Source organism: Colossoma macropomum, unplaced genomic scaffold, assembly GCF_904425465.1.
Source record: "Colossoma macropomum unplaced genomic scaffold, Colossoma_macropomum, whole genome shotgun sequence".
NCBI lineage: Eukaryota > Metazoa > Chordata > Actinopteri > Characiformes > Serrasalmidae > Colossoma > Colossoma macropomum.
The window spans coordinates 11,039,870-11,052,361 of record NW_023494795.1 but is presented as its reverse complement, the minus strand read 5'-3'; the positions used below and the strand labels follow the sequence as shown (position 1 = coordinate 11,052,361).

General features: G+C 40.8%; 1 protein-coding gene across 1 annotated transcript in view; it reads left to right on the top strand.

Annotated features, from left to right (window-relative positions):
- niban1a (niban apoptosis regulator 1a) overlaps nt 1-12,492 on the top strand; it is a 31,159-nt gene extending 18,667 nt beyond the window's left edge. The window contains exons 7-14 of the mRNA XM_036581432.1: nt 1,352-1,456; nt 2,069-2,231; nt 4,096-4,283; nt 6,950-7,096; nt 8,646-8,753; nt 8,877-8,984; nt 10,781-10,892; nt 11,010-12,492. Of these exons, the coding sequence (XP_036437325.1) occupies nt 1,352-1,456; nt 2,069-2,231; nt 4,096-4,283; nt 6,950-7,096; nt 8,646-8,753; nt 8,877-8,984; nt 10,781-10,892; nt 11,010-12,262 (2,184 nt within the window). The 3' untranslated portion in view covers nt 12,263-12,492. The remainder of the gene's footprint in view (nt 1-1,351; nt 1,457-2,068; nt 2,232-4,095; nt 4,284-6,949; nt 7,097-8,645; nt 8,754-8,876; nt 8,985-10,780; nt 10,893-11,009) is intronic.

The window sequence follows — 12,492 nt, the reverse complement described above, 5'->3', positions numbered from 1 at the left end:
CAAAACATAGCTGTGTTGAACACACCTGCACGCCGCCACACAGCTCTCACACACACAAACACACACAGACACGCTTACGTCAGAGCAAAGCACTGTGTGGAATGTCAGTAATCTGGGGAAGCAGTAAAACAGCACAGAGGGAGTTTCGCTGTGCGGTTTAACCTGCCTGTCTCCCTGCATTACAGCATAACTGAGAATAAAGCCACCATCTAATGCTGAAATTAAGAGCAGAATGATTTAGGTCTGTTTAACAGCGCTGTTTTTGGATCAGTCAGGCTATTTATAGCTGGCATGTTAAACTGGGGACCTTCCAGGCGAAAGTGCTGCAGAGATTAGGGTTTACCCTCATCTAACGCTCTTAATTCAGTTGATGAAGGCCTTGCTAATTAGCTGATCAGCTGAATCAGGTGTGTTTAATGAGGTTGCATGCTGAAGTCTGAGGTGTTTTGGCCCACCAGGACTGGAGCTTGACAGATGTGGTTTATACCATATGTACTATATTCATGGTCAGCATGTACAAAGACTTGCCAGTTTATTAGGTACACATACATTGGCTCCTCTTTGGCTAATTTGTACATATAGGTACCAGTTATGTATACAGTTAGTGACTGTAGCCCATCTGTTCGTTGTTGTTTATCATCCACATTCTATGTCATTCATAAATGTTACAGGCCTGTTGCTGATCACAAATGTTTGGTGGACCATTCTCAGCACCACAGTGATATAAAGCATCGATGGACACCACAGTGTCACAAGTGTCCAAGTTAGCCACTGTCACACTGTCTCAACATCCTATTAGTCAGTGATATAAAAAATTGATATGATATGATTTGTTTAGTCATTATGACATATTCAAGGGCTATTTGTTCATCTAATGATATATCTGTAGTGGATTGTCCCTTGTGGTTTAAGGTCCCCCTCAGGGCTCCTGGTAGTCAAAGGGCTGCTGGCCCCATTAGTCCAGTCATGTAATCCATACCTGATTAAGGGTGGCTGACAAACTGTCCAGCAACAGATACAGTCAGTAATTCTGTACCTATATGGCAAGTACAACTGATAAAATTGTTAATGAGTGTAGATTACCTAATAATATACCTAATACCTAATAATACCTGTACCTTATAAACTGGAACTCAAAGTATGTCTTTGGAGCAATGGGCTAAGATTTACTGCTTTACAGTAATTGTCAATTTCAAGTCAATTAATAATCGCAGCTCAAAAGTTCTGCAGTGTCAGAGAGGTTTTATTTGGTTTGTCCTTGGTAAGAGCCGCTGAAATGATAGTACAGGTGTTGAACACCTGTGTTAAGTGTGGTCTAATCTGTATTGAACTGATCCAAATGTGTTTTTAGGTGCTGGCAAATCTCATAATGGAGGACTTGCTGCCATCTCTAGAAAAAGATTTGCTGCCCCGTCTGAAGGCCAAGAAGACAGAGAAGAGGAGAACATGGTTTGCTGTGAGTGCCAAAATGACCAAATCTTTCCAAAACAGTTTTGTACTTCCGCTCTGTACAAAGAAGCTGCAAAAGTTTTGACACAAATAGCCAACTCAGCAGCTAGAGATCTACCGCCCTGCACATTTCAGTCCCAGCCCTGTTCAAACACACCCAACTCTAATAATTCAGATACTTCTGAACACCTTGACAGGCTGGTTTAATTGTCAGTAGACTCGAGGTGGAACCAAATAATCCAGAGCCGTAGGGTTTGGGTTGGTCATCCTTGCATTATGACACAGAAAAAGCTTTAAGTTCTTTCTTTCAAGCTGCGACAAATGAGCTGTGGGCTTCACCTATAGCTCAGTTCATTTACCCCTTACTGCAGGTTCTGCTCTGGATGGTGTGGTGTCAATGGGTATTGAGGGCCACACCCAAAATAATTACATCTGGGATTCCATTCAAAGCAAGGTTAGGGTGTTGTACATCAATTGTCTAAAACTGAAAGGTCTCTTTGGTGTGTCTTGGAGCTGCTTACACATTCCACAGATGAGATTAATGATGGCCTCAATAAAATGTGAGTGGTTCTACTTGACTGTTAAGAGAATAAATGATGACGTACCTTCTGGCCCACAGACGGTGGAGGCAGCTTATTACCTGGTGCAGGAGACCCTGATGGTTGGCATGACTGCTCTGAAGGATGAGTGCAAAGAGAAAGCCAAGAAGCAGAGTGCACTCATGCGCTCAGATATGGACCAGATCATGAGCTCCCGAGCGTTCCTGGAGAGCAAGCTCAGAGGTACTGATACTGAGTGGCGTAACAGTTCATTTGTTTTCTCGATGCCTCGTTTAGAATCTCTCCCGATTCAGCTGCACTGACTGTGAAAGAATAAATGCTTATAATAAATTGTTTACTTCAGTCACAAACAGATTTTAAATGCTAAGAATCGAATGAATCTTGAATAAAAATGTTGGAAACACTGCCCACTGATAATCATAAATAAACAACAATTTGGTTTTAGTTTAATTTAGTCAGACTTTGACAAGTGGATCGCTCTCCCTCTGTTTACATACACACAGACAGCTAATTAAAACCGGGAATGCTCTATAAGGGCAAAACATTTGTTATTCCCCCGAATGCGGCGTTTAATATGTTTTAATGTTCGCAGTTCCTTCTGCCAAATTATAGTTCCTTAACAAGCAGCTCGTTGCTACGTCAGAGTAACGAACTCCGCTCACTCGCTGCACAGCCGGCAGTTCGTTCTCCAGCTCCTTACAGTAAATTCACAAACTGTCATCACCACTGAGCAGCTTTTCAGTTGGCAGCTGTGACAGAAGAACCTAACACCTAAACAACCTAGAATTCAGAGTCGGACCAAATCAGACTGAGCCATAAAACTGCTACAATATCAAGTTTAGTTCAGTTTTGTCAGTTTTTGCCAGATCAATATTAACGTTGTTTTGTTCCAGCCAGTCTGTAAAGCATCTTACAGCGCATTTAGTTTGGCGAATGGTGTTGGGTTCATTTCTCGCTGATTCCAGGTTGTTCAGCTGTTCTTCTGTCACAGCTGCCGACTGAAAAGCTGCTCAGTGGTGATGACAGTTTGGGAATTTAGTGTAGTCTCATCTTCAGATTCTGACCAAATCAGCTGTCGGTCAAATCTAATCTTAAAAGTGTCCATTTTCTGTTTGTGGCAAAGTAAGAAGTAAAAACGTTCTAATGGCTTGAGCGTCTCCTACAGCTGTCAAAGTCATTGCTTAGCAATGGCCTGTCAGCGGAGTGATACAGTGATACTTCTCAACCAATCAGCTTGCGTGGCTGGAACTAACTGTTGTATAAAGTTTATTTAATACTAATGCAACAGCTTTGAAATATAATTTTTAACGTCCACTTTTTACAAGCTTTCACTGTAGAAATCAACAATAAAGGATCATTTTTGGAAAAGTAGTCTTGGTTTTACTTGGTTTTGAAGAAAATTAGTAGTATTGCCCATCCCTACAAGTCAGAGGCTTTTTTTTTTTTGCTTTGACTCAGTGTGCATGCTTCACTCGCCAACCAGCACTTTCTGTCTTTGTTTAGATAGCATGATATTGTAAAGATAACAGTGAAGAAAGAAGCAGGTGAACCAAATGAAGCTCTTAATGTGGAAAAATACATGATGCACAGGCTTTACACTCAGCAGCTTGACAGTGTATCATCATAACTGTGAGAGATTGGAAAGATTTTTTGAAATTATTCTCAAAAATATGTTTGAAATATAGGCCTTTTTTCTCAACGACCACCCTGTGCCCCCGCATCCCCCCAATTATCTTGAGCTCCAGGTTGAGAACAGCTGATTTACGGAAATAGTGTGTGACAGTGCAAATGTTTCTCTGAAATGTGTGGCTCATTGTGAAAAAGCTTTAGAGAAAAATCCACTAAGTAGAAACATAAATCTGAGCTTTTCAAGTCATATTTGAGCCACTTAGATCAGATACATATTACATATATATGCCTGTAATGAGAACTGATTTTGAACATGTACGCATGCAGAGGTGTTTTCGGAATGACTTACAAACAGAAATTTGAATGATCAAGGCAGAAACATCAGATCAAAAAAATGAGAAATTCATCTATAAAACTAGTAGTGAAAGTAGCCTTTACCTCCTCTTACCTTCTGCAGCCACAGTAGCCGAACCAGCCACCAAATACTGCATGGAGCACGTGGAGCCATACCTGTCGGCCGTCCTCGAGGAGCTGATGGGGCCCATCAGCCTGGGCTTTAAGGATGCACGGGAGCTGAGCGAGGCCATGATGGACCAGCTGTATCAGGACTACCAGGACGGCATGACCAAAGACGAGGTCCAGCTGGTGAGCCAAAGGCCATAGAAGCCCTACGTCGTATTATAGATGCCTGCACTGCACAATACTGTCCTGTATTGAAAGAGCTGCTTGGAGCAGCTAACAAGACCTTCATTCAGAGTCTTACAGTGTCAGAAATGATCCTAATTAGTAGGCCACAAAGGGGAAATCTCTGCATAATTAAACCATTAAGATATAAACATTGAGTTATAAGTCATTCAAAGTGGTTTGATGGAAGATCCATCATTCTAGAGAAACTTATCTAGTCAGAATTGTTCACAGCAAAGCAAATCAAGACAAGTTTATTTATACAGCACCTTTCATACACTGTGTCAAAACATGCTTAAAACAACAGAATTAAAGATGAAAATAACAAAATTAAAGAGAAAAAAAATTAATTAGGACAGTACAGTGCGGTTACAGGAGAGAAGTCCGGTAGAGCCAACAGAGTTTTGAACTTAGTTAAAAGCCTCTGAGCTGAAAGCCTGTTCAGAAAGGAAAGTTTTCAGCCAGAATTTAAAGGGGTGAAAACGGTCCTATTTGAGCAGTAAAGGTTTGGCCTTTTTTCATGCCTCAAAAAATACATTCAGTAAATTGAAGAGCAAAATACAGAAAGATTCATCCGATTTCAAAATGATTTATTTGACTTGTAAATCATTACAGAACAATGCAGTAAACTGTAAATGGTTTAAATGAGCATAAAGTTTATTATGTAATTTTACAAGGTCTCAATATGAACCTCCACCAGCTGTACAGACAACATCAACGCCATAGTCAAATTCATCCCATACTCGATTGAGCATGTTGGGTGTCGCTGCACTCACAGCTCTTTCAATGCGATTTCGGAGATCATCCAGTGTTGTGGAACCAACGACGAACGCTCTGAGCTGTTGGAGCTTCACTGCTGACGAAAATCACGCTGCAAAGTTATGATGGATTCACTCTTGTTGAAGTGGAGAACGCAGAACGCTTTCTGCTCAGGGGTCTCATCTCCTCTCAGACTGAAGGGAGCCATCTTCCACTGACAGTCAGAAACTCTCTGACCCCCTCTTCCAATTGGAATGTGATTGGTTCCTAGGCGCCTCACGGTTGTAAAAACATGGCTCTTTGAAATTGGATGAATCTTTTTGACTCACCCTGTAGAACCAAAAGACTATATATATTTTTAATGTTTCTATATATTTTTTTAATCTACCCCCAAGTTACCAAAATCAGCATTACATCTGAAAACTCAGAGGACTCGTGTAGGCTCACTAGTCATTTGAATAACCCTGAATGGTAAATAAAATGGCTATTCTGCAATGTAGACACAACTCCTGGTTCCTGTCACCACCACTTAAGTAAATATGAGTTGGCAAGTTACACTGCAATAAACCATTTCACAGCGGATCACTGTGAATGACTTTACATGTCCACAACTGAATTATTCAGATATTTAAAAAAGGTGGAATTTCTTTAAGCTTTCATCACTTGTAAGGTACATTAGCGTTGTAGCTCTAGTGCACAACTAAAGAAGCAAATGTCTGACAGCAAAATGTCTTAGCTGACCAACTACATTGCTGATCTTAAACTAATGTACTTTGATCAGCACTCAAATGTACATAACACTGGCTACATGAACAAAGATCTCGTGGAGAATTACAGCTTTTAGCCATCAACCATCAACCGGGATAAACAGACCTTACATAATGGAAAAATATATGATTGCAATTATAGGATGGTTTTACAGCATTAAGGCCCAATCCCATTTCTTCTTTTTACCCCTGCCCCTTGTTTTCGAGTGTCACCCTAACCCCTTGGAACTGAGTTACAAGGGGTAGTGGTTGAAATCTTGCCTTACGAAATGGGACCCTCAAATAAAAAAACAAAAAAACTAACACTGCTTCATTAACAGCTACTAGCGCTGCTCTGTAGGTGACTCTGCCCGTCTTCAGTGATAGCAGAGGAGGGTAAAGTTCAGCTCCTCACTGCTGGGCTTTAGTTACATTTAGGGCATCATATGTTTTCAAAGAGGGGGGCAATTATTTATTATCACCCACCACTAATTCTTTGGTGATGCGAAGCTGAAGTCAGATATTCACCAGCTTCTTGTTCGAATTTTCCCGTTCCACCTTAAATGGTGCAGAAGTTACATGCTGGCGCTTCAGGCGTCAGAACTGCTGGACTATTTAAGGTGGAACGGGGCAAGTTAGCTAGCTACTGAGACATTAGCATAGTATTAGCGATTTTTATGCTTGTTATGAAGAAAACGACCATAATACACTGAAACGACATTAAACTAAGTTAATACAGTGGTTATCGTAATTTTTTAACAGAGAAAATTCCCACATTTGTGGGTTTCTTTGGTCTCTTGTTTAGCCATCTTGCCGGTTTTTCTTTCTTTCTGATAACACTCTGTTAGGAGTCTCTGAAAAACCCCAGTTTGGAGGGCCATGTAGCCCCAACACTTCATCCTCCTCCTCTATCTCAACAAAAATTTGGACACCCTACCCCTAGACGTGAACGTGCAAAACAGAGGGCTAAGGGCTCAGTGGTAGGGGCGACGGGTGAAATGGGATTGGGCCTAAGTCTCAGCCATTGTGAAGCACATCAGAAACTCATGAATGAGTGGAACAGGATATGTTTTACTGCACTGTTTCAAAGCTAAACATACTCAACACATTTTCTCTCTATAGGCTTTGGTGGAGATGAGAAAACCAAACCTACATACCTGTTATGAGAAAGTGAGCAGACTGAAAGAACATATCCGAGAGTTACAGCAAAGTTTCAGTTACTCCACCAGCAAAGGACTGGAGCACAGCACACAGATTGATATACAACAGGTATGTTATCCTGAACGTCAAGCAGAGCTTTCATTCATGGGCTTAGCTATGCAGCTAATTTCATTATTTAAGATCAGGAACAGCTGGAAAAAGCCCAAGACTAGACCAGAGTGAACACATAAGAGGGGCATATTACATTTTTAGTGGATGTGGCAGTGCATCAAAGAACACCACAAAAGTTTTGGATATTTTCAACAATATAAAACCAATCTGTTCCAGGTAAATGTCTAAAATGAATTTAACATGCAAGAACTCTGCAATTTTACAGCTTTGAAATAAGTAGTAGGAAGCTAGCAACCTGTAAGGAATTTTAGATGTGTCCAGAATAAAAACAGAGCTGTAGATATTTTTAAAATGACAGAAAAGCTGTAAAACCTGTAAAAAAATTCAGCATTCAGAATGTCATATTTAAAAAAGTGTATTAATTAGTTTGCATCAGTCAAACACAGATTTAAAATGCTAAGAATCAAATGAATTTATAAACCATTGCCCACTGCTAATCATAAATAAACCAAACAACAGTTTTGGTTTTATTTTTAGTCGGACTTTGACAAGTGGATTGATTAAATAAATGTGTTGGAGAGGAATTACTTTTCCTTCCTCACTCTCCCTCTGCTTACACACACAGACAGCTAATTGAAACACAGGGAATGCTCTATAATGGCAGATCATTTGTTTATGTGGCGGTTTAATTAATACTAATGCAACAGCTTTGAAATGTAATTCTTAATGTCCACTTTTTTTTTTTACTGGTTTTCACTGTAGAAAAATCATCAAGAAAAATATTAGTAGCCCTGGTATTACTTGGGTTTCCAAAAAAATTAGTGGTATCGCCCATCCCTACAAGTCAGAGCCCACCAGTCACTCTCTGTTTTCAGTTATGTAGCATGATATTGTAAAGATAACAGTGAAGAAAGAAGGAGGTGAATCAAACAAAGCTCTTCAGGTGGGAAAAATACATGATGCACAGGCTTTACACTCAGCTTTTACACTCAGCAGCAACAGTGTCCTGTGCTCAGCATGTGCTGCTACATCATTGTAACTGTGAGAGATGGAAAGATTTTATGAAATTATTCTCAAAAATATGTTTGAAATATGGGCCTTTTTTTCTCAACAACCACCCTGTGCCCCCGCATCCCCCCAGTTACCTTGAGTAGATGTAGATGTTTGTAGATGTTTTTAAAATGACAGAAAAGATGTATAACTATAACTATAATATCAGCATTCAGAATGTCATAATTAAAAAAGTAATCGAGTCTTGAGACAGATAACTTCACAGAAAAAGCAGAATAGAAAAGAAGAATAGAAAATTACAATACATAGTTTACAGCATATAGTAACTCAAATAACACATTACTAATACAACAAGTGATTTCAGATTTTTGAATGGTAGCATGTTACAGTGCTAAAAAAGCAGCAGTCCTTAGTAGCAATTTTGGTCAAGGCTTAATATATACTATTAGTGAAAGTAACTAGACCCTGAATGCTGAAGCTCTTTTTTGTTGAAACTGTCGGCCTAAATCTTTACTGCTCTGCATGAATTTGGCAGCTGGTGGAGAACGTAGCGTTCACTTTTGAGCTCCTCCTGTGCAAAGCCGAGCAGGAAAACAAAGACCTGGGAGACGCAATGGTGAAAGCCAAACACCGGGTTCTAAAGGTGAATATACACACCCATACATTATCACTATCAACTAAATATGTCTGTGCTGTCTTATAATGCTATTTTTTATTTATGTAATTGAAAAATATAAAATATTTGTGTTCCTTTTGTATCCACCAGCAATATGACTATGACAGCAGTACAGTGAGAAAAAGGATCTTCCAGGAAGCTCTGATCAACATCACTTTGCCCAGCATCAAAGCCCATCTAGCTCCTACCTTCAAAAAGGTACAGACATTTAATCACAACAAAATACATCCTCAGAAATATTCTAGGTTTATGCATTTATAGAGCTGTGGGATTGTAGAGCATTTAACGGAAAATTTTCTTGAACATACAGCAGTCCCAAGAGTATTTGGACATTTGTGCTATACTTAAAAATGTATTAATTTCATTGCTTTAGGAAACAAAGTGTCAAAGCAAGCAGCATCTATTTTTCACAAACCGTTACAAAACCTATTTCCTTTTTGGCAAAATGTTCAAGGCAGCCGATGTGTTTTAGATAGTTATTGTTTGAGCAGTTTCTTTGTAGAATTCTTCAGGTTTGTACATGTATCCAGTCCATGAACACAAGCTTAGCAACACCACTTTAAGAAAAACAGCCTTGGACTTTAACATTTCCACTCTTCTCCAGGATTTCTCCAAACAAAGTCTACCATCAGTTTGATGTGCTAAAGTCATTTTCTCTGAAATATAAAACGGATAGTTCCGGTCCTAAAATCTGATCCGCTGAGCCAGGTTCTAAGCCATTGTAAAATTCACGACATACCCATACCTATGACCCCCTCACAACAACTGAACGGCACAAGAAAAACCCTTGTGCTGTTAATGGAATAATCTTTGGACTCTCATGCTGCTCACACGGAGCACCGAGTACACTGACAAAGTAAAAACCCGTTTTTCTTGTTTAAACTGAGGGGCTGGCAGCTTATGTTCTTAACTAGAACTAGGCTGGTCAGCTAGCTAACAGGCTAAAAGATAGTCAACAGCCTAAACAACTCCATCATTAATATCACAGGCTTGAGTTAAAGTACTTACGGTAAGATTAACTGTAAAACTGCAGAATAAAAGACTAAAAATGTCACTCGAATGTTTTGCACGCTTCAAACGTCCATGTTTCAGTCAGAAGTTGCGTCAAACCCAGGCTGAATCCCAAACGGCTCCGTACTCCCTAAATAGTGTGGTAGCTATGAAAGTTTAGAAATTCTAGCCTCTACAGACAAACAGTGCCTCATTTATCGAGTGTGGATCTGAGTCCCAAATGACTATTTCTTAGCTGTATTTTGCACTGCTGGGCTGCAGGATCCAGTATTCAAATTTCAGCGTAGTGAAGGATAAGCAGTTTAGATGATTATTAATAGTGACTAAAATTATTTTCTAAACAATAGTGTATTTTATCATATTTCATGTTGGCTGCAGTTTTATTACAGCAATAAGCCACTTGAGACCATGGATTACTGCGATTTTACCCCAGGGAAGAGAGTTTTAGGACACCCTTCCCGTGATAAAATCGCAGTAACCCACGGCCTCTCGTGGTTTATTGCTTTAATAAGTGTCATTTGGTTCAAGTAAGCTAGAACTTCATTAAAGTTTACCAGTGGTTAAATGGTTAAAGTGTCCAGTGTACTCCACTGTAGTGCATTGGTCAAAGACAAAATAAATATCGTCACTTTCCAAAGAAAAACAGGTATCTCCAAAAAGAAAACTTTTCAGAAGAACTTCTAATGTAAGTTAATGTAAAAAGGTTTCATTTCAAGCTATTTTGGAGCATTTTTGATGACCGATTCAAGAAATTTTCACACAATGTAAAAGGAACCACTTTTGCTCAAAGGATGTAGAAAAACAAGACACTTGTTTTTCTTTGAACAGCAACGATATACTGAATATAAATGCAATGATTTTGGTTTTGCTCCCATCCAGGATTTTTTCCTAGAAATGTGTCGCGCTGCTACAGGAAAATGCTGGTCACACTAGATACCTTTTTTTTATTCCATTTTTTAAAAATGTACCTTTTTTTTTTTTAGGAACTACCAACATTTGAGCAGTACATATTTGCTGATTATGTATCCTTCATCAACGTGGAGAACATCTATGAGGACATCCTGCAGCAGATACTTGAAAAAGAAGTAAGCAAAGGTGAGTTACATAGAGATCCTCTCAGCTTAAAAACACAGCAGCTATTTTATTCTGGTTTGTTATTAACTTTTGGTCAAATAGCCACTGTTCTGACCACTGGGTGTGTTTTATTGACAGTGGTGAAGGAGGCGGCTAGTATGAAGAAATACAACCTGTTCATGGAGTCCAGGTACAATTTCAGCGTTTCCAGCCTGCACTCCACTCCCCCGGGTTCATTACCTGGCAGTCCGGGCCACACCAACAACTCCCCAGCTCAGCGCCATGCCAAGCCTGCCTCGCCTCTGCTGGACCACAGCTATGGTGGAGTACCAGCCAGTGAGAAGCAGGAGGCTAAAACTGTAGAGCCTGAGGTGGCTGTAGCCCAGCGGGTGGAGGTTCAGGCTTGCCCTACACAAGTGCAAACTGAGCTTTTGGAAGCACCTACAGGGCTGCAAACTGGTGGAGGACACAAATCAGAAGAGAAAGCAGTGGTAGAGGTAAAGATGCCTCTTAGTACTGGAACTGAGACACATATAGTGCACCGAACAGTCGTGGAGGAGGCAGCTGAAGCCACGTCTGCTGCCAATGAGAGTTTGAATGAGGGAGAAAACGCTGAAGTAGAGCCTGTTACGGTAACTTCCCTCTCCACAGAGACATCGGTGGACCCACCTAGCCTGATTAATGTAGAATCCATAACTGCAGCTCCCCAAACATTGGCTGAACCTGTTCCAGAGGCAGTGGAACCAGTAGCCAACGGGACAGTCAACTCTAGTTCTGCAGAGAAAGACACAAGGCCTCTGGATCAAGTGACGCAGCATAATGACACTTTAACAGGCTTCACACATGTCATAGAAACTGGCACTAGCATTAGCTCAGACAAGCCTGGCCCTCAAAGCGAGAATTCACTCATAGCACCTGAAGAGACTGAAGTCTTAGAGGATGATCCTTTTGATTTCACAGAGAGCGAGACGACACCGGACGTGGTCCCCTCTGATATTGCGTCATGGGTGACCAAGGACGAGGAGGTGGTGGAGAACGCCAATGAAGGTGACCCATCAAGAGGGGTCGCTAAACCTGGGGAATTTGTCGTAGTAAAGTGTGCAGGCATCGCAGACGCTGAAGCAAGCAATGAAGCTGCAGCTGCTGAGGCTAATTTTGCACCAGAAGCCAGTGCCACCACTGAAACAGCTGCAAACCCACAGCCCTCAGCTCCAGAATCAAAACCACAGTCCCAGCCCTGTCCCTGCCCCGAGAAGCCAAGAGAAGCCCCTACAGTGGCACCGCCTGTGGCCAGACCTCTGGACTGCATCAAGGAGATCCGTGACCTGGTGGTGGAAGTTATCGAAGTGGAGGAATTCATCCAGCGGTACCCTGACGATGGAGAGGTGTGACTAAGCCAGAGTGACAGCCAGAGAAGTCAGACTTTAAATAGTTAAGAGGAAACACACTGTAAGGAAGAGGACGTATTGTTTATGAATAAATGGAGACTCGAAGGCAGTTGATGACGTGTTACGCCGTCTGCTAACGTTATCATTTCTTACTAAAAGACTGGGACAGTTACATCCTCAGTCCTCCAGGTGTTAAATGAGAAGGGAACGCTACACTTTTTCCTGGTTTTAAG